The sequence below is a fragment of the Zootermopsis nevadensis genome, unplaced genomic scaffold, assembly GCF_977971745.1.
Source record: "Zootermopsis nevadensis isolate Lab colony 2312 unplaced genomic scaffold, Znev_1.0 Znev_ptg000011l, whole genome shotgun sequence".
NCBI classification, from domain to species: Eukaryota; Metazoa; Arthropoda; class Insecta; order Blattodea; family Termopsidae; genus Zootermopsis; species Zootermopsis nevadensis.
In genome coordinates, this window is record NW_028259143.1 from 5,949,315 (window position 1) to 5,976,243 (window position 26,929).

The 26,929-nt window shown below is 36.0% G+C and overlaps 3 protein-coding genes across 4 annotated transcripts in view; 1 reads left to right on the forward strand and 2 right to left on the reverse strand.

Annotated features, from left to right (window-relative positions):
• Yip1d1 (Yip1 domain-containing 1) overlaps positions 1-7,049 on the reverse strand; it is a 627,626-nt gene extending 620,577 nt beyond the window's left edge. Inside the window, exons 1-4 of the mRNA XM_087347141.1 lie at positions 6,879-7,049; positions 6,591-6,713; positions 4,196-4,407; positions 286-320 (exon numbers count right to left, since the gene is read on the reverse strand). Of these exons, the coding sequence (XP_087203267.1) occupies positions 286-320; positions 4,196-4,407; positions 6,591-6,703 (360 nt within the window). The 5' untranslated portion in view covers positions 6,704-6,713; positions 6,879-7,049. The remainder of the gene's footprint in view (positions 1-285; positions 321-4,195; positions 4,408-6,590; positions 6,714-6,878) is intronic.
• Positions 7,050-7,120: 71 nt separating this feature from the next.
• On the forward strand, positions 7,121-9,827 carry RpL9 (ribosomal protein L9). 2 transcript variants are annotated; one of them, XM_022060490.2, is made up of 5 exons: positions 7,121-7,269; positions 7,949-8,087; positions 8,502-8,615; positions 9,134-9,347; positions 9,698-9,827. In XM_022060490.2, the coding sequence occupies exons 2-5, from the start codon at positions 7,950-7,952 to the stop codon at positions 9,799-9,801; spliced, it is 570 nt and encodes a 189-aa protein (XP_021916182.1). In that variant the 5' UTR covers positions 7,121-7,269; position 7,949; the 3' UTR covers positions 9,802-9,827. The 2 variants fall into 2 exon arrangements, with proteins under 2 accessions (XP_021916182.1, XP_021916183.1); XM_022060491.2 differs by having other exon boundaries at positions 7,185-7,203.
• Positions 9,828-10,672: 845 nt separating this feature from the next.
• Positions 10,673-26,057, reverse strand: vir-1 (virus-induced RNA 1). The gene is made up of 5 exons (XM_022060505.2): positions 25,899-26,057; positions 17,245-17,397; positions 16,729-16,814; positions 16,357-16,572; positions 10,673-12,259 (listed from the first exon to the last, which is right to left on the reverse strand). Exons 1-5 carry the CDS (start codon positions 25,960-25,962, stop codon positions 11,867-11,869), a joined length of 912 nt encoding a protein of 303 aa, XP_021916197.2. The 5' UTR covers positions 25,963-26,057; the 3' UTR covers positions 10,673-11,866.
• Between the last annotated feature and the right edge of the window lie 872 nt (positions 26,058-26,929).

The window sequence follows — 26,929 nt, forward strand, 5'->3', positions numbered from 1 at the left end:
GTCCGAAGACGTCGTCTATCCGAAAGTTTTGTTTCTACTTAAAAACGGTATATTCGAAATCAATACCGACATAAGTAACCTAGCCTCATCAACATTTCTTATTAGCGTCATTCTCAAATTCCTCTGGCGTACAGCACTACACACAGAGCCAATTTCATGAGATCAGAGCTCTAACCTGAACCATTAGAACGTAAACTAAAAACGTTTCCAAAATACAATTGAAGCAAAAACATTAACTACGTCAATCTCTCATTACCTACAGAAAGAAGGCTGTTTGACACTTACCTTTTGTATGATGTGATCTGGATTGATTCCGAGTTCTGAAAGAGAAAAAAATATTTAATACCTTGGACGCGGTATTCCACAAAATAATAATCAGTTACGTGTTTAAGTGGCCTCTGGTTCAGATTCAAATAAATAAATTTAATTTTGAAGATAGCTCCCTCGGACAACAAGCACCCCTGAAACGTTCGTAAATTTCTACCAGATCACACAGAAGCCACAAGACCCAATCTTAAGTTAAAATAAATTCGTGGCACAATTTTAAGTTCGATTCTGAAATTAAAAATCGCTGTTACGTCATGAAACAGCAAGAAGATTAAAACGTAAAATTCCCTCATACTTAGAACCAGTAAAATCTAACATAAAAATAAAAGTATTTTTATGTTACCCTTTTTATGGAGAAACTAATAACAGATTTTTCTGCGGGAAAACGAAGTGTCCAACAAGCTATAAAGTGGTCTGTCTGTACGTTGAACAACCCCAGTTTCTTAAAAGTAGTCATAAATTTAAGTAATTTAATCCCCGCCTAAGATGTTTGAGAGTTTTGTACGGAATCCAACACTAACATGACTGACCTTTTCCTGACAAACATATTTTAAGCAATTCAATTCTCCTTCGACAAACCAAAAGAAAATATCATAACAAGCGAAATGCCTGATATAATGATAGTCGTCAAAACAGAGGTACTTCAAAGAAAAGGGTTCTTAAGAATTAGTATTGAAACATGAAGCATTCACGTTCTAAAAGACTTAAAACGGTAAATCGATGAAGAACAGCAAAAGAAGCCAACGACTGTTAAACGTCTTTGCGTCGCAGACATCCCCTTCTGCATTTCCAAAGATAATCCGATATTCTTACAGTATCTGTCCTTCGCCCTTTCTTATCAGAATTTATGGCTCGTGCCTTTTTTTAAATACAGCGCTCCTTGAACAACGTGTACTTCCCAGAGAAGTGTTTTTTTGCGTTTCTTGTACAAGAGTCAAAAGACAAGTGTGCTTTAATCTGGGATGAGTTTACTTTTCAGACTCATCGCCCTGATGACGAAGCAAGTTCCTCTGAAACGTCCGTGAACTTCCACCTACAAAAGCGCTACATCCCACAAGACAGCCATCTTCATACTCGCCGTCGTAAGAACCTCAAATCCTAATGATAATTTAATTTAATTGCAATCCCAGAACAGAAAAACACTTCTTACGCAACTCCGCGCCCTTAAAATTAATCTTCCAGGTTACCGGCTGTGGTTTCTTTTCTTGTACAAGTCTTAAGGGTTCGCGCAACGCTCTAGTGACGACTCTATCAGCGAAAACTGTCAACTGGAAGTATGTCATGCGAAGTCTATAGAAAAATCTTACGAGAAGAAGAGATAGGATGGTGGGACACATTCTGAGGCACCCAGGATTGGTTAATTTGGTAATGGAAGGAACAGTTGAAGGGAAGAATTGAAGGGAAGAATTGAAGGGGGGGGGGGGAGACAAAGATTGGAATATGTGACGCAGATTTTTGAGGATATGGAAATGAAGAGATTGGCAGTCGGAAGACTGATGACAAACAAACAAAACAAACAAAGATCATGCTGACGCCCGCGGGCTTGCGGTTGGCAGAATAAATCGACATCATAACATATGACTAGAACCCGATATTAAAAGGCTACTACTGTCACAACACATGGAGTAGCCACCATGTAATATTTAGAAAGCATTTCAAGTATTGAACCTGTCAATCAAAATTCTCGACAGCGAAAAATGAGGATGACGAAATGAGTCTGTCGTCCAATCTGAATCTGCATAGACAACAGTACATATTTTTGAGGCCATCACCATAACAATGTATAAGACAATGTAAGTTCCTTGCACATTGCAACTACAGCTAGAGTAACACAAGTTGTGGCCGTAAATATCCCTCTAACAAGAATATATCGCAGACACTTTTTCAGGATAAGGCAAGCGAGCCGGCGCATAAAACATTCCCCGTACTAGCAAGACTCTAGCATCTGGGGGCTCTTCTCTGCTGTCAAATTTCTAAACTCAAGACATCGTACATTTTACTGATTGGATTCGTATATCGCAATTAGTACTCTTCGGTCTTTGTACTCGTATGTTAGTCTTTACGCGTTCTTTGCTTGAAATGGACAAAATGAATGCATAACGGGAATTGGTCCATCAGCATGTCTCATCTTAGGTACTGAAGACATTTAGATGAAAACAGAAACAAAAAGGCTGCAATAAAAATTGTGGCCAGAATTTAATTTTTGCTAGCAGTGACCAAGCCCTACTTAATATGAAGCTCAAATCAAACTTGAATGACTTTCTCAAAAAAGATTCAACATACAAACAATTTTTACGTGGCACAAAACACAGATCTTTTAGATACAAAATGTCTGAGAAAGAACGGCCACACTTTCAAAATGTTATTGTAGAAATCAATCAAAGTTACAAAAGTGTTGTTTACAGCAATGGCATTTATGTGCCTGCCATACATTTTTGTAAAACTTTATCAGATGGTATGACGATGAACAGTTTCTTAAAATCAGAAAACATGTATTCTTAATGTCGTCAGTAAAGTCTACTTGGAAGAATCTATCGCCATGAAAATCTATTCTGCTCAATGAAGAATACCAAATCATGTCTCACTGATGATCGCTTGGAATGAAAATTGCAACGACAGAAATTAATCCTGATATTTAATAATTACTCAAGCAAATGCAGCATCAGATATCTAAAAAAGTCTAATTTTGTTAAATTAAATTACTGAGTAGTACCTGTTTGTAATAATAGGCCCATTTTAGTAGCATTTCTAATAAAATGTCATTGCAACCCGTGAATAAATAAGTAAGGTTTGACGTGGTGCCAGGTCTATAAACGTTTTAGAACCCAACTTCCTTTCCCAAACTTATTTTGAACATTTTCATTTTCAGAATTAACCTTCTTCATTATGGGGTCATATTCAATTATAAAACAGGATGTTATATGTTTCAATATCAAAAAGTGAAGTATCAGCTTAGTTTCATAACGTTCACGAAGCTCAACTGCAGCCGTCATAACCAGACCAAAACACGAGTGATATTTCGTAATAAAAAACTTCGGCAAAACAAACTTCCAGAGTTTCACTGTAATCTGCCGCAAACCGCACGTGGCTAGCTCAATTTGTTTGCGCGCCACAAGTTTTCAAAACTCCGAAGGGACTTCGTGGACACACTGTATATCAACGTTTGTGATTATTTTGAAGACCCAGATAACGAACTTTCAAAATTTTACGTATCTCGCTAAGCTGAATTTCCATCGCATTCTATTAACGGCCAATGCTACAGATAATTACTAACGCGGTAATTATAAAGTATAACACAATCCTGTATACATTTTCATACTGTAATGGGTACGTCCAATAATTTCAACAGCACGATAATTAGTATGGATGGGCACCGCAAAAGAACTATTTTAGTCCGAGCGTCAAAGGTATAAAATGTCGCTATCAACATTTAGAATATATTTTGTTTTGTTTCATTACATTGTGTACCAGTTCAGTTTTAATTATCTGAATATCACAGGCATATACGAGTGCTGGATACTGGGAACGACCAGTTCTTCAAGTGCCTGAGCACTGCGGGTCCCAACTTTTCGTTGGCTTCATCTATAGACATTCGGTAGGACTCCTTGGACGAGGCCTCTACCTGTACACAGGACAGCACAACACAGAAAAACGCAGACAAACATCCATGGCTTGAGTGGGATTCGAACCCACGGTCCCAGCGACCAAGCGGCACAAGGCCCACGCCTCAGACCACGCGGCCACTGCAGATCCCCATATGCAACTGTAGCACCTGAAAATAATCTGAATAATGCTCGGTGAACATTTAGAAAAATGTCTGGTTCCTGGATATCTCCTCGCAGGACAAAGTGCGTAAGGCAAAACATACCCTCCAGAAGCGGTGGTTCATCCTCGAAGTCGGATGACGAGGCGGCATTTCCAAATCCTGGTTGACTATCTGAAGATGCAGATGGAGTGAATACCCCGCCATGGTAGGCAGAAGGTTCCCCTAATGGGTCCATATAAGGATTAGCGCTATATAATGGACCTCCTGCATAGGAAGCCTCAGTCGGCTGACCGGCATCAAAAGTTTGGAAATTCCTAGAATTAAGAAAATGTTATATCTTCTTCATGTATGTGATTGCAGAGCAATTGGGGATAATTTTGGAATTTCAGAATTTGGATTTTGTTAAACCTCTGCTAACACATATGTTGTTTAAACTATACAGAATTCTGCTGGTCTCTAAATGTCTCTGGTGATTGGTATTATATTAATAATTACTTCGAAAATCACAGTGGCGCAAAGGATTAAACTTCCCTAATCATCAGGTATCGATGAAGACACCTACTCTACCAGATCCAGTGGACCAAGCCATCTCCAGCTGTCCACAAATTGGAAGGAACCAAATTCAGCGGAGTAGGTGTCTCCCTCGGTACCTGATAATGGATTAAAAACTCTCGACAGATGATAGATGAAGTCAAAATAATGAAAGCAGTCACTTGTTCTCTTCAAAATCCATGAAGCTTGAATCAAACAGGAAACCAAAATAAGTCTGTTAAACAGGGTCGAAGCCAACTATTTAAAGTAAACTTATATACTGATCACTGGGTTCGGATGTTCATGACATGTCATATTTTTATTGGGGCTTCTATTTTGATTCTAAACTGAAATTAAACACTAACTGGGTTATTCTAATCACAATTATGCTGGTTTTATTTTGCATATAAATGAATATTTAGGTCATTCTTATGTTTTTGGTCATATTTGTGGTTAAATGCGTATTTTGGTTATATTTTGGGTATAAAATTCTTACTTGTAACTACATTTCTCAGGCATTTACAGTGAATCCTTCCTTTTGTTTATTTATTTATTTGTAATTACTGAATTTGAAATGCATGAAAGGCTGTTTCTTAAAATTTATCTTATTTTTATAGGAACATGTATTCTCAACATCTGATGCTGATCCAAAATGAGGCATTTACAACTCACAGCAACAGTTTTTTATTAAAATTGCTAGGAAATCAAGTAATGTAATTTTTGTACATGCATATGTAAATAAATAACATGAATGAAATACAAAACGCTTTTTTTAAATTTTAGCGAACATTTTTTCATAACAAATTAGGTCATATTTTGCCTTTTTTGGGTCATATTTGCATGTATATTTCTCGGCTTTTAGGTCATGAATATCTGAACCCTACTTATAACATTTGGTATAAAGAATAAAAATGAAATAAAGTTTTCAACCTAATCAGTAATGTTATACAATGGCATGATTTGCTAAATTTACTGTAGTACATATATACACACATACAAACATACATACATCCTCATTGCATTCAATGGATCCATAAGTTAGTCAGATGACAACAGGATGTAGAATAAGTCTTAATAATACAATACATATTACAAGTACAATTCATACTATTTTAAAATGTCACATATACTCAAAAACATGAAGTACATAAAACAAAGAGTACATAAAAAATAACATTCCTGTCAAAATTAAAAGTATAAAAGAAACATTGTATTGCCAAATATTTACAGACACATCTTCAAGGGTCATTGATAAGTTTATTTACCATGATATCACCATTCTCATTCAAAATAAACTGTAATAAAACCAGTGCGTACCCCAACTAAATGCAAACAAAAAATGTAGGAAATACTAAAGACATACTGAACTGCCCCAATGAGAAGTATAATACTATTATGGTTACCCTTTGTATAACAAATTCTCAATACTGGTAATTTATAGCCCATGGAATCCATGGGAGAAGTAGCAAACAGCAATATATTTCACTTAAAAAAATGGCATCATACTTAGACACAACACAAAAGAGCTAATCACAACAGCATTACACTACTAATAATTCATTAGTAATTATAAATTTAGAAACAGCTGGAACTACACCATACCCAAAATATGTTTATTAGGCAATTAATATACCAACTAAATTACTATAAACATAGACTTCAAACACTTAATACACTATTCTCCATATATATATACATATTCAGATTACTTTTCATGAATAAATAAATTACAAACATACCAACAAAAAACTATATAGAAAATTCACAGACATGAATACTATAATTTCTTGGGAAAATAAAGTCATCAACAAAGTTATGTGTCTACCCAGACTATCAACAAATAAAATAAGAACATATTTTACATGACAAAGTAACAAACATGACAGCAACACAGCTAGACTGGGAGCTTCTTTCAGCAATTATCAGCAAAACTAATAGATACAATCAGTATGCTTCTAAAACTTACAATTCTTGTCCAAAATTGTTGCCAGTCATATCAAAATTATAAGTGCTTTGAGGTGCACCCCAATAAGCATCACCATGCTCCGGATACGCGGATCTATCACCATTGCCTGACATTGCGTCCGTTCTGAAATAAAAATTATTTACACACCACAATACAACAATACTATAAAAACTTTCACTTTTGCCCTTGTACAATTTTTACATTATGACACTGCACTACCACTCTAATAAAATCACGACAAATGCTCTAACATAACCCAACTTAACTCAAATGTCACAAATAACATACCGATTATTACACAAAAGTAAAATATTTCCTGTACAGAAACGTTTGTTTATTCAGTACGCGGCTGGTTTAAAATACAAGAGTATTTTACTTTTCAATAAATGAATATTATAAATATTCCCACACTAAACACAAATCCACGAAAATCAATAACCACAGATCACTACATGATCCTTCAAACCCTAGATTACCAATTTGGTATTCTGTGTTAAGAACACAGATGGTTGCGAATCTATGACTCTCTGGTATCACACGTGCTCTGAGCGCCTCTGTTGTCATCTGGCAAAACTACCAAGTTCTTTTTCCGGCTGATGTAGTACGTGGAAAGGTTAGAAACTCTGGCATTGGTTTTATAATCCTGATTCATCTGTTACATTTTATGTACAATTTCAAAGTGAGTGTCAGTTATAAGTTCAATGTTATGAAAACGTTCTTAGTTTTGTAATGTGTATCAAGTTTCTATTCGTAGTATATGATCCATGTGTTTTGTATTGGCTTGAATGTTGTTTATTAAGATTTGCGTACAGACATGATTTTAATAAAGAGTAGTATTTTAACGGAAAAGTATAAAAAGTGTGCCATTTCTACCTGTTGCAGAGAATTGTTTGGTGCACTTTGTACTTTCTCATTGTTGAGTTAGGTTATGATTCGTATATCTTTCTTAAAAGTTCTCGTAAAATAATTGCCTTTTTATGCTGACTGTATTACAATAGTGGCTTTCCAGAAATAAAGATATTGCAATAAAGTCACATACGACGTATCCTTTAGTATGTATTGTACAAGGCTAATTTCACATTCTGAACATCATTGTTCTTGGAATGCACTTCTCTATGCAAAACAGCTGAGAACATTTCAGAATTGTGTATCCCTTTGGACTAAATACTAAGGATGATTTCATCAATCTACGTCTGAATTTTCACATTGAGAAACTGTACTGTTGCATTGTGAGGAGCACTTGGTCTGTATGTGTTGTCTTGTTAAATCAGGTTATTAAAAATTGCCATCATAGCTGTTAATTAGAGGCCTCTGAACCTTGTATTTTACCTTGCTTAATGCATTTCTTGTGGTTTCAGGATGAAGCAGATTGTAACAAACCAGACTGTAAAAATCCCCAAAGAAGTCACTGTGTCAGTTAAGTCTCGACTGGTGACTGTGAAGGGGCCACGTGGAGTATTGAAACGGAACTTTAAACATCTTGCTTTAGATATTCATGTATGTTTGATTCAAGAGATTTAAAGCTCCCCTTATAATGTTTTTCATCCGTTCTTACAAGATTTGTTGAGTTTTGTGTTAAAGTTTGTGGAAAAACTGGGGTTTTCAGTTTGTAATGTCGACCTTGTATGTGATACAGTCCTAGAAATTTTTTAATTGCAAAATGACGTTACAGAATGGTGGGTAGATTTACCTTTCTCTCATTGTTACACTGTTTTAATGTGTATCAAGTTTTTTAGGTATTTTGTCATTTTTGTTAGTATGAGTTTCATCACAGGTTACTTTAATTTTTATTACATCACAGGATGAAAATTTCAGTTTTTATGAGAGCACTAATCTGTTGTAATGGAATTACTTTTAATATATAATATAGTCGACTACTTCATATGTACATTTATATGCTTTTTTCCTTAGATGGTTCATGCGAAACGTTTGAAAGTTGAAAAATGGTTTGGGACCAAGAAGGAGCTAGCAGCTGTGCGCACTGTTTGCTCTCACATTGAGAACATGATTAAAGGAGTAACCAAGGTATGGACAGAACTGTGCACTTCACAGTTCATATTTCTGTGGTCATTCAATGCACATACCAAGTGTCATTTGGTATTCGTATTATTCCTTTTTCTATTGAAGTAAGAAAATAGCAGAACTGCATATTATCTATTCTACATTTGTACACAATTTCACCTCATTAATAGGAGGGCTTGTATGTGTAATACAAGGTCTCTTGCTGTTGTCTTTACAAATGAGGAAGAGTGAAAGTGGCTGTTTCCACTCTGTGAAGTCCAATGCATGACTTGAACAGAACTATACTGCCAGACAGACTGATATTTAACTTTCAGATGTGCAAATATCTAAATGTTATAACGTGCGTCGTCCTCTCTGGTGGTTTCTGCCATCATATCGGTGCGCATTTACCATCACCATTATGCATGCAGTTCATAAGTCATATTTTCTATTTACCTGTTATTTTGTTAGAAATTGTATAGAATTTAGAATAAACATATCAGGATTATCTTCTGGCTATTGATGTGATCTTTCCTCCACAGGGTTTCCTTTATAAGATGCGCGCTGTGTATGCTCACTTCCCAATCAACTGTGTTACGACAGAAAACAACTCAGTGATTGAAGTCCGCAATTTCTTGGGAGAAAAGTTCATTCGCAGAGTGAAGATGGCGCCAGGTGTGACTGTTACTAATTCTCCTAAGCAAAAAGATGAGCTTATCCTCGAGGGCAACAACATTGAGGATGTGTCAAGATCAGGTAAAGATTATACAAGGATATGTACAGCGATAAATGTATGGCTTCAATGTTCGTTGTAATGACTTTTTTCCCCTTGCAGTGTGTGAAGAAAATATTTTCTTTTGTATTTTATGGTTAGATTATTGATGTCACATTATCATACATGAAGTTTACAATATTAAAGGAATAATATTTTGTTCCATTATCTCATTTATTGATTAAAAATAGTAATTAATTTTAATTTTATTGTTTTTTACCCTCTACATTTGAATTCTTGTGAAACAGTGAAATGTGCACAGCAATACAGCTCGATATAAGAATTTGACTTGAGCTGTAGCATTTGTAGTTAAATTATTATTCCCTTATTTCAGCCGCCCTTATCCAGCAGTCGACGACGGTGAAAAACAAGGACATCAGAAAATTCCTTGACGGACTCTATGTCTCTGAGAAAACTACTGTTGTACAGGATGAATAAAGTGGTTTGCTAATAATTACTTTGAATTGTGAATATGTAATTTTGTTTACCCATTTCCAAACATTTTTCTGTCCGCATAATTTAACTTTGCACCTTAATGAAAAGAGGTTTTGAGGTAAGTGTATTGTGGTGGGGTGCGATTTTGTCTGTGGATCTGTGCTCACTAATGGGCTTGTCCTGCCCCTAAAAGATGCATGATTGAGCAGTGGTGGAATGACTTTGGTAAGAAAACCAAAGAACTGGCAGAAAGCCTGTTGTGGTGCCTCTATGTCAAATCCCACATGGACTGCCTTGGGTACAAACCTAAGCCTCCATTGCAAGAAGGCAGTGACTGCCTGAGCTATGGCATGGCCTGCGAGGCGTACCAGTGGTATGACCACCATCTTGCAGAGTTTTGTGTCTGTTGAATACCTGCTGTGCTGCCACACTATTGCATAAACCAAACTCATGTTATGCCTCCTTTTTACATTTAGCTAGTTCCAGGGTATTAACAGTGTTCTAAAGTTTAACAGCAACTGGAAAGCATGGAGTTATATGAAAATTCAGTGAATGCTGGAATTAGTATATACCAAACTTCATAAACAAAACTGAGTATGTTCATACCAAATTTTGTGAAAATCAGAAAATTTGTTGAAGAACCTGCCCAAGTGGGGGGAGAGACATTGTGGTAACATCATAGTTCTGATTTTATCTACAAGAAAGGAAGGTAGCGTAGAACAAATATTTTATGATTTTCTTGCCTTTTATTCTTAAGCGGGTATAATCCTGTTTATTTGAATATCAGTAACCTGTAATGTGATTCAGGGAATTTTACTTGCCTTCATAACAAGAAGTAAATACTTTCAGGGGTGAATAAAATCATAAAACAACATTAAAAATATATTTGCTTTTATTTCAACATATTCTAAACCATTCACCCTGTAATCATAACACATTCATACATGGCAAGTTATTTTATCTTTTGTAAAAAAGACTTACGTCACTGTTAATTTCTGTACAATAATTATGTCCTGAGTCAATTTTTGTAAATATTTACATAAAGTTAATAAAAATAAATAAGACTGATCCTGCCTTCTGCACATTTGTTGCGAAGTAGTGATTACTTTACCCCATTCAAATTACACAAGTAGCTTCTTTTAATGACAAATATAGCATAACTTATTTACTTCAGCAATGCTCCAATTTACTTTATTCCTTGGACCATCCATGACATTTAGTGCATAAACCAAAAGGTCACTAATATATGCTAGTGGATTAGGGCACAGGCCTTTCACTTTCAAAACTAATTACATTTATTCAACAAATAACTAAATATACTACAATTGATGTATGAAAATTATGCACAGGGCCCGATTCCTTGCAATCGTAAAATATGATGTAGGATGAACTCTTTTATTTCATAAAACAGGAACAATGTCTGATATTTAGATTTAAAGTGTAGGTAAATGATAGAACATCTTTCAAATATAAAATTTTTTGTTCATTCAAAATTATGGCATCATGATGTAAATTCAAAAAAACATGTCTGTATCCTTGGATGGGAACAAAACATCATTGCATTCATTTCTTCACTTAGGGAAGGTGAAATTACTGCTGATCATAATGAACAGTGTAATGATAATGAGTAGCTGCTGTCAAACTGGTTTTTGGATCAGTAACAGTTCATAATTCATTATTCTAAATGTTAGGTAGAATCATTACAACATTCATACAGTTCACCTCATATTTCCTTTGATCGTACATTTACACATGAATAATGTGTAATTATTCTTATCACTCCATTATGAAAAATTTGAGTAAGACATTTCTTAAATCACAGAAGAGGGTCACTTGTATAATATATGGAGTGAACCTAAACCAATGTGTATTTCTGGTAGAAACCCTAATATTTATGGCACTGTAAATGTGTGTACTTCTTATGTAAGACCTAGTCATCACCTCCAATCACAAGTGTGATGCTGAGTCGAGTGTAAAAGGCAGTTCATTTTAATTGTAAAATACTCAACCTAATAAGAGAGCAGTAATTTAAATTTCTTTGGCAAAAAATCTCTTTCACCAATTGGTCTTACGTGAGGCTCACTACCTTTTCATTCTGAAGCCTCAATGGAGAATATGCATATGGAAGAGTTTCATAAACATCCTTTATGCTGGGGATAGAGTCTTCAACATCAGTTTCATAAATTTCTCTGTTATCTGGTGCAAAAACCTCAACATCAGAAGGAATCTCTACCATTCCACCTTTCATCTCCTGGTCAGACATGAGTTTATTGATGAGTATATCACCATGCAAACTAATTGGTTCATTTGTGTGAAACACCTCAACTGAATTATCCACTTCATTAATTGGGTCCACTTCATCTATGGAGTAACTGGAAGGAGGGTTTCCACGAGTTTCAACAAGGTGTTCTCTGCTTTCTTCAGAAATGTAGTCTAGTGACTCAGCTACTCCTTCCTCTGGCTGAAGAAGGATAAGGCAACACAGAAAACACGTAAGAGAGCTTTCGTGACAAAGTGTCATTGAAAAAGTGCATAGTGCTATAGACCTTATACCATTTATACCCAAACAGATTAACACAGTAACATCTATGTAGTAAAAGCAGGACCAAAAGTCCCATGCATATTAACAAACAAAGTAAGAAATGACACAACAAAATAAAACAATACTGTACAGCTGGTGACAAAATCCTGTGGCCAAGTATTCTACAATATGGATATTAAAAATAAAGGCTTTTAATTTCACTCCTGCTAATATTACATGAAGGAATGTGCATAAAATGAAGGTATTTGCAGTGTGGGTTACATGTTTATGAGAAATGTGTATTACTAATTTACATCAATCATGGTGTTAAGACAAGAAAATCTTTTTTAGGTTAGGAGATACATGAAGTTTACCTATGTAAGATTTGAGGTTTTCACAGCGGTGAGTATGAAGATTTCTGTCTTCTGGGTTGTTGCGCTATGTAGTCTGGTCGATGTTAACCAGAGTACACAGCGCAACAACCCAGAAGACAGAAATCTTTGAAGTTGACCTACTTTTAGAACAAAACAGAACACAGTACATGTGTGCACAATACTATTTTGCCCTCACTCACATTAGCCCAGTGTGCAAACATCTGGAACATTTAACCACTGCTATTGAATATGTTATTAGTAACACTTAAACTACTACGCTACATGACATAATTGTGGTCTTCATTTTCAAGCAAGAAAAACTGAGTGATATAATAGAGAAGAAAACATTTCAATGCACATGATAAGTGTTCGTAGTAAATATCTACAAAGAAACCGGAATGCAACCGGAAACTAACATATAGCATCTCACTGTATGATATATTCTTAATCATTGCACTGATTACTATAAGTCAACAATAATAAATATATTAATTAGGTGCTATGTTGGTATGTTAAGATTTAAAGTATTTAAATATAGAAAGTTCATTCATGCATGCAAAAAGCACAGACCAAGCAAAAGCAGCGGGGTAGGAAGTAGTAGCTGTTGTCACACTTGTGTTTACAAGGCATGCAGTCCATTATATGCTCCTCTTTGTATTTAACAACTGGTACAAAATGAACCGATGTACTTAAAATTAATTTCATAAATGCAATTTTAAGATGAAATTTGTTATTGAATATTTTTTTATGTAACTCATGTCAACAGATCAAAGGCTGAATGTGAGCTACGTGGGGAAAAAAACATGCCTTATCAACATTGACCTGGTTAAGCTGAAATGTATGTGGGAGAAAAAATTACAAGTACATTTACATAAAAGGATTTTAATACTGCTGAAAATATGTACTTTTACATGCACAAGCTATATTAGACTGAACAAAATACTGCATATACATGTAAGAATTGATGAGAAGTACAACGTAAGTTCAATATTTATGGTGTCACAATGACAAGACTCTTACATTTCTTATGACTGTTTTTGAACTGATGTATTAGATTAATATCTCACAGTATAATGTAAATTCAAACACAAGTAACAAAGAAAAGAAATGTTGCCAGGCTGTTAATTATGAATCTACATACTTTCCCCACTGTTTTAAAACAGTGTTCAATTTATAAAAATATTTCAATATACTATACAAAAATTTAAATGTAATACAAAAGTCAAGTCATATTAGCACAGTTTTTTGACATTAATATTTACAAACAGAACTGTAAATGTCAACCCTAGAGACATAGTATTACATAAAAAATGAAGAGTTACACCTACCACATCTTAGGTTAAAATTCTTGTTACCTATTTGATAGTGTTTTTTTTTAATTTTATGATCTATTACACAACATAAAAAAATTATGTACTTAACTTCAAAGTGTCCTCATTTTCTTCACACATGATTTCTCAAAGTTAGTACTTTCACAAAAATATAACCCCGAAAGTAAATGGCAATTTAAATATTTCCAATGCTACATTTTAGTAATTTTCCTTGTGTGCTAAAGAGTTAAAAATGTAATGAAGTATTATTTGTGTTATATATTTTACACAATGTAAAAATGAACAGCTGCTTCAATTTGCTGCACAGAGTGATATTTTCAGTAGTGACTTGTTTAATTAACATTAAAAGCTTTGTCGTTTATTATCACAGAAATGAAACTTTAATTTCCTCATCTTTTAGATATAAAAATAGATCTACAAGACACGTATTATACTTTACATAGTCTGTGTTTTTAAACAATCAGAATTAACATTAATAATTACAGATCTATATCTGTACTATTTCACTTTATCATAAAAGCCTTTTTATTAGAAGTATTATAAACATAAAATTCCATGAGATTAGAGAGATTTAAAGAATTAAAACACTGGCAGAATTAGAAGATAAAGAGAGTAATATTTTCAAAATAAAAGAAAGTGGCGCCTGTATAAAATTCGATGTTACACTGTAATCTTGAAGGGTAGGTTACTGTAAATAAAAGTATAGGAAAGGGAAGTTAAAATTACATCTCCATTGGTGTCTTATTATAAACAAGTCAAGCAATACTACAACTTAAATATTATCATCACAATGGTAAAATATGACCACCCTCTTTAATGACTAAATTCCATTATACAGTAAGCCATCAACATTTGTCATCTAATTGGTTCCTTAAAAAGGGATGGGCATACTGAATCCTGTGTTAAAAAGACAATTCATTCTGGGGAAATCATATCATTGAATACTGAACTAACCTTTCGGGGTAAACAAGTACAAATATTTAGACTAGTTTAATAATTTATTAAACAGATACATATTTTATACATAGATATGCATAGAAATAAATTTTTAAAAAAATATATCATCACTACACTTGGCCTCTTAGCTTTCGTGACTGCAGACAGGGCCAATGATTTTATTGTAAATATAAATAAATTCAAGAAAAATCATCAGAGTACTACAGGCTTTTGAAACAACAGGAGTGTTGTCGGTAAAATGAAACCTGTAGCACAACTATATATATGCTCTGTGAAATCATATTTATGAATACCAGATGATTAAAAAATCAGCAGATAAAGAAATCCAATGATGGATACAGAAACAATGGTGGAAAGAGAAATCTAATAGATACAAGAAACTACGCATTCAGAGTCGACAGATGAGGGCTTACTGTATGTGATAGTAGTATAGTGTGTCGTGTGTACAGTTATAATTACAAGCCATATTGCATTAATTTCCCTTAAAGATCCCTGCTGCTGCCTGAGATTATTAATTTTATTATTGATGTTATATCCACATATTTTTGTAATGAATTAGGTAAATGGAGGCATACACATTAATAGCATTTGTTGTTTGAGCAGCTTTATATCAGAAAAAAGCATATATAACAACACAGTCTATCCCTAATTATGCGAAAGTCCCAAAACATGCAAATATCTGAATCCATGCGTTTTCGTTCCTTGGAAATTAAGGAAGAATAATTTACCGACAAACACATTTCTTCTGAATTTTTTACATTTGTGCTGCAATAACTTTAGGATCTAATTCATTACTTGGATGTGTTGTGTTATTAGCCCTGTTGGAAGACCAGCCAATTAAGAGTTTGTTAATGAATTCACTGTCACATTTGATCTTGCAATTTACAAATCTCTGCTTACAAATTAGTACATTTATTTATTTCTTCGTTAACAACACCGCAGATATAAAAACCAATTCCCATTAAGTGACATGTAATGATACCTTCAATATACTGTATATGTCAACATTAAATACAATTTTGTTCATTTCCCTGTGAAATCACACAAAGCAATGGAAAAAGACATCTATGACCACATATTTCTTATTGTGGTGGTAGTCTAATTTACGGGTCCTCCAGGTTGGGGGTTGGGCGCAAGGCTAACAACCTTGCACTGTAAAAAGGAAGATGTTTCGAAACCTCAACCTCGGACAGACGGACCTAACAGAGGACCGAATGGAAGAGGAGAATTGAGGAGGCCATGGACCAAATACGGACCGGAGAGCCATAGATGAAGAAGAAGAAGTCTAATTTCCTCTGTTCCACACAACTGGCCTGCCAGCAGGAATACGGACTTGCTGTTAATAGTATTCAGCCAAGTCGCTATTATCACCCACCTGCTTAGGAATCTCATTGCCAAGACTTTCCTCGCTGCCTGTAGCTTCATTACCATTGCTCTTTGGAGTTGTAGTTTCTGAAGACTCAGAACTCTCTTCTGATTCATCAGCTCCTTCTGTAGGCTTTACATCAATAACTTTCACATGAAGTACCAAGTCCGAGTCATCATCCTTGATTGACGTTTCATTGACTGTCACTACATGACCATCGATCACCTAGAAAGGACGTATGTGTGATTTTAAAGTAAGATTAAAAAGTACTACAAATGTTAGAACTGTTTGGGGATTTTACATATTCTGCGATATACATTCCTTAGACATTCCAGACTCTCACCTGAATACCAGACATAACAGAATTAAAACAAAAATTACCTTTGTTGTTGATGTTGTGTTGCCCTTATTCCAATCGAAGTTACTGAATGAATCGCCAATCTGAGTCCTTAGTCGTGATACTAGGCCTGTGAGGGATGCACAATATTGTTTTAATAAATAAAAGACTATATTTATATTAAATATTATTCATATTTTGAGAAATGATAGAACGTATTTGAATAATCTTATTGCATAGTATGGCAGTGTCACAGATATCTTAATTTAATGGAGACTTTAGAGACTTTTTTTTTGCCTTATGGCGTGACTGACAAATGCCAGAAGTTACACTGTCAATGCCAACAGCTCTATTAGATTCAATATGTGAAAGGGAACCGATGGAGTTGCTTTACATTTCTTGATTTGTGCTGTGGTCTTATGGTAATGAACTAATCTGCAGTGATTTCAACACAACCATAACCTCAATTTACTGTTGCTAGGCAGAATGAAATATGCATCCCCAGAGTGCAATTTCAGCGGATATCAAAGGAAGGTGGTTTAATACATTGGGACACAAACCTTTGATTCTTGTGATCAAATCAAAGTCAGGGAAGAAGCCATAAAAATTTGGTACATATGCAAATCCTGGATTAGCAGGGACAGCTATTGCAGGTACAGAAGGCAGAGGAATGTCATCTGGATCATCCTCTACTGTTTCAACGTCACGTTCACCTGAAAAAACAGACAACAGTGCAAAGTGAACACTAGTTTAAATGTTACAGCATTAGTCTTGTAAAAACTCTGGTCAATTTCTACCAGACCACAAGGCACAGTAGCCCAGATGACATCCAACTTCGATTTTAAATTCATCCAAAATATTTTATTACAGACGCTAAATGTTACATCTCTTCAGAAATAACTGTATGAAACACACAGACTAACAGACATGACCTTCCCATTATGTTTTTGGTTACCTTACGGAAACTAAATACAAATTGTACCGAACAGCGATGAAGGATAATAAGTTTTGGATTCAATTGCTGTATTCCTTAGTAATGAGTGGAATCGGATAACATGCCCCACATCCTTAGAAAACTTCCTTTAACATGCAATTCTTAAAAATAATATAACTGTGATGTCTCTTCAATTTTAGTATCTTAAACGTTAATAATTATATCGTTAGGTTAGCATGTGTGCATGTGCAATAAGAATGGGACAAGGTACTGACTAGTTCTTCAAACATCCTCTGTTGTTACCACATCGTGAATCAGCGCTGTTCTAATAGACGTTTTACCTTCAAAAGAACTGACGTGTCGCTGGTTCACCTTGGTTGCTCAATATCTGCAGCAGGATACTTAAAAACTGTACGCGTGTTGTGCTTAGCTAATGTATGCTGTTCTGCAAGTAGATGGAAATTCTATGTAGATGTACTTTGAATAGGGTGACGCATATTTGTTTACTGGGTAATAAGCACACTGTTACTCTTAACAGACTTCCACTGTTTATTAAATGCAACTATTTCTCTCTGTTGTAAATTTCCATTGCTTTTAGCTTTGATGATTTCGTAATACGACTGGTCTGTTTCGGGTGTGTTTGTACCCTACAATCTCTGGCGAATAGGAAAAATTGTGAGGTGAAATAGCATCTCTGAATTTATCGTTGATCAGACAAACACATTCGACCACAATAACCAATTCCGTAAAGTTCTTCCACCCGTTGTCTGTACATGATAGACCTGTAGTTTCTTCGCACAGCACGCGATTAGTTCTGGTTTTAAAGAAAACAATATGTGTGTCATCTGCAGTACCATTCTTCCTTGCACCTAGAATATTCTCTTCGACTTTTTTTTATGTACGAAGATGAAAGACAGGAGGGATGGCTACCAAGGGTTAACAAATCGATAACATGCACATCAGAACTTTTTGGAGCACCTCCTGCCATTCTGTTGTAACACACCGCGTCTACACCAATTAAACTTAGTAACAAACGGTAGTTCAAGTAACGTCGTTCAGCGCTGTGCCGGATTCATAAACACTGAGTGTTCCAACATACACTATTACGTAAGGTCGGAATATACCACCCCCACATACACAGTAAACGACACGACCAGGGCATGTGTCCATAAAAAGCATCGACTTACTTACCAAGAAATTTGTGGAACCAAACAAAGTGAAATGAAATAAAGTGGCGAGAGCTCGCAGACTACCCTTTAACGTGTAAAATTGTCATCAAACACACACAATTGAGTAATGATATATACCTGTGACGAAAGTGAGAATGAAACCATATTACCCAAAGTAAGCCATTCCTACGTTTATGTAATATTATCAAATTTTCGATTATATTTCTAGCACACTTCCAATGGCGTTGTTTTACTAGCAAATGTATGCACACGTCGCAACTTGACAGACAGTACTGTTGGCACGTGCATTCGTGAAGTTTCAACTAATGTTACTTGACGTCAATAAATGCTGTAATTCAAGCGACGATGGTCCACGGACTAAGGTGGAATGATGTGGTATGGTGACACCATTACTCAATAATGCTCTGGGCATGCGCATCATTACCCGAACCTAGCCCAACCCAATCTGACCACAATTAGGCTCTTCGCTACTGCCATCCGCCTGTGCCCATTTATTAATTACAAAATTGTTGGGAGAAAATTAATTGTAGTATTTACGGGCATTTCTACTCTCGACGTCAACGTACTTCATCGATACATGCGATATATTATGTTACTGAATTTTGTTAGAAATGCCAAGAGTTTATGTTTAGCAAGAATTGCTAAATGTGGCTTATCAAACGCCGTGTGCATTATGTTGGCGTTGAAACACGAAGACGGTCACTGAACTGTCAGCAGAACGTGCGTCATAAGACATTAATGCGGGCTACAACACCGTCAATGTGGGAGATTAGGCAGTAGGACTTCCCGACCACAAACCACACACGTTTTAGTATGACACTAGACCTACATGATGTCTCTTATGAATGTTATTCGTTTCATGAAACATGTTTCTCAACAGATGTCAATGAACACGGTAACTACTGAAATGTTTATAATGAAATATTGTGAAACACATACACAGTGCGTCTTCTACGTATTAGAGATCCCTGGAAACACTAATTTGCTGCAGAAACTTCATACATTTGATGGGCATTATCAATGCTTTTCTGTTTAACATAGTCTAATAACATGTTTTACGGGATGCATCCTGTTATGTGTTTATCGTTAGGTTGATAGTCAGTCTATACAACAATTTTTGATTATGACTTCAATGTTTATTAAGAACCTACTCCATGTTTCGACCTATTAGATACGACTGCTAATTTGTATACCCATTTTCTGTTGTTGACTTCGCCGTGTAATGGACTGTCTTAATGCAGCTTGGCTACTTTAGTAGTACTTTGTAGTTACCAGTGAAGTCAGCACCAAAAATTATGCTAATGTTGTAACAAAGGCTAAATTTCGTTTTGCACTTTTGGAAACCCAGTCCTCTAGCAAGGAAACTCTTTGCTGCAATTCTATAGACACAGAAACTTTGAAACGAGAGAAGTCTTTACATACTGTGGTACAATGAAAGCTTAATATGTTAACCAATTATATTTAACATCTTGCAACAAACCAACATAACCTTTAATTGTAATACGAGGTTTACTTCTCTTCTGAAGATCGAGACAGCAGCTTCCTTCGAACTTAACTACACGGTCTCATCCAGAATCTTATGGATGTCTACAAGTCACTTCTGAGCTCACTCATAATGCATGCTAAAAGGGGCAATGGACATAGGGAATTTAAAAGTTTAAAATCTGAAATAACTATTCTGCAATTTTAGAAATACTTCGCCTTGTTCGTGGTAAGTTAACAGAGTTTCAATGATTAAATATTATTTTAGCAAACAGCCACAATGGAAAAACAGGCCTACACCATGAATGGGTGAACGAAAATCCCTACTCGTAACTCGGCGTTTTGTATAGGCGGCGTTATTATGACCGGAGGCTAAATTAATGACTACTTAAAAAGAAATAACATTTTCACATTCTCCCCCCTTTCCACCATTTCCGAAACATGATCGTTTGTCACAGTCCCATTATGTTGACGAAACTGAACGACGTATCCGGGAATAGCCAAAAGGAAGCGGAAATTCTCGCACGTTATCGCCAGTGCACATGTGTCGCAAATAATGAATTTCCGAGCATATCCGCAAAAGTTCTCTACTAACTAATGAATTATTCGTTTAGGAATACGCAGGGAAACAAAATCAGACACAAAGGATAATTCGCCTAACCAAATGCATGGATTAGATTCTTCCTTAAAAAGCTAACGATAAGATCCCCAAGTTTTATTGAACCTGGGTGTTCAATAACGTGTTCGCAAGAGCGAAACATCGGCCCCTCTCCGAAGTCACGCCTTTCCACCGCATTTTAATATTATCCTTCCATCCACGCCTAGGTCTTCCAAATGAACTATTCCCTTACAATTACGCTCGTCCTCATCCATTCATTTCCAGTATTAAACTACTCTTCATCTGTGTCGTGTTGCATCGAACCCTTTAATTAACTTGGCTTTCCTCGTTGTTTATTTCAAGTTACGAAACCATATTCCACAGTAAGTCCAGCGTCTAGTATTTGCTAAACAAACATACAAATAGGCCAGACTGTAACATGTCCGAAATTACAACCCGTTACATAGTTATCAGAAAGCTCCGTAGCCTGGAACGACAGCTCAGTTACGTTTGAATCATTACACAGAAACGTAACCGGTTTCTCTCTCCACCCCCTGAATTTTCCATCCTCTCACTTTCACATATTTATCAATGCCTCGTTTAGTTCAAACTCCCTGTTATACCTTACAATACAAGTGAGACGACATGCTGTTCGGGTTGAACAGATCTTAAATACTTTGTTTACCTAACTTGACATGGCCGTATGACCAACCCAGAATGAAGAATAACCAAACTTTCGCTCAAAAAGTCCTGACGTCGCTCCAAATTTAAAAGCTTTACATATAAAATGCCATCTTTGTATTGCAGAAATAAATAGAATAACATAAAACAAAAAAGTATCGATACGAGAAGTTTGAAACAAGCCTTTTGACATCGATATCCTATTTTGTGTGCCAAGGTGGTCTACCGGTTAGAACGCTGGCCTTGTAATCCTGGGGTCTCGGGTTCGATTCCCGGCGGTGCCCGAATTTATAACTTGTGTTGGGCAAGGCCGTGGTCTAGGCAACACGGAGTTTTCCTCCGGGGGCTTCCCCGGTTTCTCCGTGGCATCCCAACAATTACTCCATTCACACACAGAAGAAGGCAATGGCAAACCACTTCTGGATCATCTGCCAAGAACGTATATGAACAGGTCCCAGTCCGAGAAAAGGATGGAAGGATCCTGTTCATATGGACCTGTCGTCAGACAGAACACTAAATAAAATAAAATCCTATTTTAAATGTGAAGAGTGAGCCGAAATTATAGTGACTTAATTTAATACGTGACTGACAGCTTTCCACAATTTTGACTTTCCAACTGAGAACCATAATTAATATTTACTTTCTAATTATGGGGAGGTGTATTGTTTATTTTGGCATACACTACAATTTGACACGGCTCAGTGGAGAGACTTATTGTTTGTAATACGTATGAATACTAGGTTCATTAATTCAGTGCACATCCTTATTTTGCGGAAATGATGTAACAAACACCGACAACGAAATGAAGGTCGGCTTGCCGACAAGTGGAGTGTAGTGATGTGTGGCATTCTAAAAAACGAGATTTCGAAAACCACCCATAAATTTCATATCTGTCCGCATATAAAAGGGCCTAAATTATGGGTCTGATTTCGATAATTCATGGGATAATATGTGAAGATCTACATTTTTAGGAAAACTGATTTAGCCTCTTTCACAAATATTAAGTGTAATTCACTTCAATTTATTAAAAGGGCTTAAATGAACTTATATTCCTTGACAGGCTTTTACAAACTTTCATATACGATTCGTCTATTATAGCAGTACTTACGTAATTTAATTTGAAGACCTCTTTATTAAAGGGCATAATGAACTATGACTTTTATTCAACGTGATCTTACGCATTTCTGAGTCTCTTCGGTTGCACTGCTTTCGACAACAATCTAAGTTGTGTAACTTACAAGTTGGCTGATTATTAACAATTATCGAGATTGCTGTAATCCTAACGCTAATGACGCCATTAGTCACCTCAGATCTCTTTCGATATTGCATGAACTTCGCATTTAATAAGCCTACTAATCTGTCAAAACTTATAGGTGTAAAAGCACTCTGGGCTTTGGAATTTTGTGGAGAATCATTCTGCGAGATTCTTTTTACCTCTTTTCGACATTCGGTAGGACTCCTTGGATGAGGGATCGGCCCGTCGCAAGGCCTCTACTTGTATACAGGACAGTACAACACAACACAGAAAGACGAAGCCTTAAGCGGGATTCAAACCCACAATCCCACTGTTCCAGTTGCCGAAACTCACGAGTAGAACTGTAGAATTATATGGGAAATGATTACACAGCCTACAATTTCGGAAGAAGACGGTCATGGACCGTTTGAAGGCACTGTTACCCCTACAGACAGTGTAGAAAACCACGAAATGTCCATTCAAGTTTGCAGGTTTCACTGACGAATACAAAAGAGTCCAAATCACAACACATCAGCGTCTGGTTGAATTACGTTGGTACAGACCCAATGATCTTTCAATAGGCCTATTCGTATCGTTGTTGATGACGTAAATAGTTTGATTATTCTACCACTTAGCATTCGAAGGTTCATTCCCGCTCATCTGATCGTGCCTAAACAACTACATCACTGTACCATCACGTCAGTAGCGTCTTAATTGTGCAAGTCACCTGCTAACTCCAAGGGTGTATGTCGGACGTTACGGGAGACATAACAATGCATTTTAAAATTAGCCTTCCACAAAATTTGAAATTAATACATTAGTTGCAACAAAAAAAATACTAAACGTCCATTATAGAACTCTGGTTACTAGTTCTTCTTTCGTATTTCAAAAGTGTGGGACCCGACATCCAGACGGCATGTGGTTTCATGGTGTTAAACACGTGACAAAGATTCATAACCATCCTTGCATTCCCCACCTGATCTCAGAGCTAATTAAGTCATCTGTCATCCATAACTCAATGTTTCTTATGTATTTATCAATTAACGACGTTAGAATTTACAGCTGAAAAACAGCAAAATTTGCATTAACCGGGCGAGTCAATTCCAGATAGGAAGTTTTCTAAACGTTAAAATTATAACAATTTACGTGTATTTTTTTATCAAGAGCCTCGCTAATTAATCTCACCCAGGGCCTCGTGATTGGATCCGCCCCAATGATTAAAACTTTGTACCAAACTTCATTACGTCTTCAAAATATTAACATGATAACAGTGCGAATTTAAGGCGACGTTTTCAAAATATGCTGACTGACCAGCTTAGACGGGGTTAAGACGCAGCCCGCAGTACTTGCTGTTCCTGAACACAGACCAATGATCAAAAACATTGAATGACGACGACCAAGGCGTACACCTCGTCAGCGTAAACCGTAAATAGAGAAAGGAGAATGTCAAGACAGTGGAATTTATTTTCAAGGCGATGAGGTTCAAGGGTAATTTTATTGGAACGATGACAGACTCTTTAGCTGCAATGATAATTTTTTTAATCCCGCTGGGAAGGTGCCATGTTTCATTTGCATACAATTCATCATTTGTTACAAAAAGCACAGCTGGTTAATAACATGCAGCTGTAGGATATAATCTGAGATAACATTCCCTGGCAGGTTTCAGTGTGGCAGAAATGAGTCAAGCGAGTGTCTTCATCTAGTACACGGTTCAGATCAAAGTAGACAGTAAAATGTTAAGGATAGCTATTATTAACAAAAACCAATGTTGCATAATAAATAAAATCCTTCTAAACGTGATTTTCCAACATATTTTTGACGTAAATACGTCTATACGGAAGGGTCATTCCGCAAAAAAGTGTAACGAAAATGTGTAAGATCCGTAGCAACAAATCGACAACAATGGTTAGCTTGCGTGCATTGTTATGTTACTTAGGAAACGTCATCTGTTTACTCGCCATTGTTGTTATATTACTGTGTAACGAAAATGTGTAAGATCGGTATCAACAAATCGACAACAATGGTTAGCTTGCGTGCATTGTTATGTTACTTAGGAAACGTCATCTGTTTACTCGCCATTGTTGTGTTATATTACTGCCGTCAACAATCCGCTTTCGTAACAAGATGGATGACATTGAAGATAACATTACATTACATTACATTACAGAGACGTAAATATAAATTAAATAGAGAGACGTATTTACGTCAAATACTCCGGAACCGTGGTTCCACTGTCAATTTTAGTTACAGCCTCAGTATTAGCACAGTTAAACGTTCACCAACTTAAAATTAATAAGTAAATTAAGTAAATAAATGTTTCTTAGGTAATTATTGTCGATTTGTTGATAAACAGATGAAGTTTCCTAGGTATCCATCTTACACATTTTCGTCACACTTTTTTACGGAATGACTACTAGTACTACCACTATGGCGTGACACTGACCCTAAAATATAGACGTATTTACGCCAAAAAGCATCGAACACCTCTGTCGGGATTGTCAGCGTCTGGGCAGTGATTCAAACCAAGGACTTCCTGAATACGGAGGCACGCCAAAACCACTCTGACTCTATATACCTTTCAGAAAACTCAGATTTTTCGTAACATTAATATTAAACACGCCTGTGTTTCTTCCAGTAGCATATTATAATTAATACGACATTAAATGAACAGCAAAGTATTACACATAATCTCGAAACCATGTTGGAAAATTTCTAAGGCGTTTGAAATTGAATTACATCACGCGTTATAAGAACGAATGGTTATTCAGCTTTGCTGTAAGAACTGCTTACTTAGCGCAGCGTCAGACTGACGTGAATAGAAATGGGTAATGAGAGAAGAAGCCGTGATTTATTTTACTATACTATGAATCAAAAGAAGCAGGATTCAAAGAAATTCACTTTGAATAAACTGCTCCCAGCCGGAATTCGAACAAATTCCTTCCAATTGCGTTTCGTGATGTTAGTACCGCAAATTTTAAATTGTTTCCTACATTCCACCGAAAACAGAGTGGATATAAAATTGAAAACTATGCAAATTTTTCTTCAGCGTGGTTATCAACAACTACTAACATGCATTTACTCCGTTCTGTACTTACGTGGAAAGCAATCCACAAGGGCGATCGCCAGAAGCAGGAAAACAGCACACTTCATGCCCTTCATATTGCTTACAATTACCAGCACACTTCAAGCAGACACAGAACCGTCTCTAACACTTGCCCTCGAAGAGTGAAACTGTTCCCCACACAACGCTCAATATAAACCTTGGATCCTTCACAACTCTTTCTCAAACCGCTGTCGGTACGCTACGTCATCAACCAATCACAACACCAAAAGCTAATGACGACATATGATGTTAACCAATGGAACAACAAAGAATTCCCGTGACTCAAAAAACACATCGAAACATTTTCTAAGAAGTTTTGTTGTCTGGTCTTATGGCTATGACTAAAATATTATAATTACCGTATTTATACACTTTATCACGTGACTACTTGACAATCAAAGTAGCTATGTTATTATTGGCTGAGGTACGTAGAATCGAGATGACGTTATGTCCGACACACGGTTATGTTTAGAGTTGTGGTTTAGTCCATATAGGGTCCAGCCATACTCGTTTCATCTCACACGACACACGAGGAATTGTATCTTCCGAATGTGAGCGCAGGTTTTCATTGCGATAGACACAAAACAAGTACAGTTTAAGAAATAAACGATTCGGTTTAAGACTTGTAGCCATGTTTTCGTACAGCATTGAATTGTAGGTGTGTCAATAAACATAGACATTCATGGATATTGTTCTGAAGTGCAAATCTTTTAAAAGTTTAAACTTTCAACGGGTCGTTGATGAAAACTAGTGGTATATTATTACCGGCACTCTGATTTGTTAATCCCAAGCAGTCCTCTACTATTTACTAGTACCACCATATTTTTTTTAAACTTCTTAACTAACGTAACGATTACTGTATTTTACCTGAGAAATATCCCCATAAATTTCCATTTAATTAACATATTCAGAAGGAAACTTCATTTCTCTGAGACCTGCACATCACGATATTAATGATATTTTATAAAAGTAGTTCGAACTCCGAGTGGTACCAACTGTCCTGACTTGAAGTCTCTCCATACA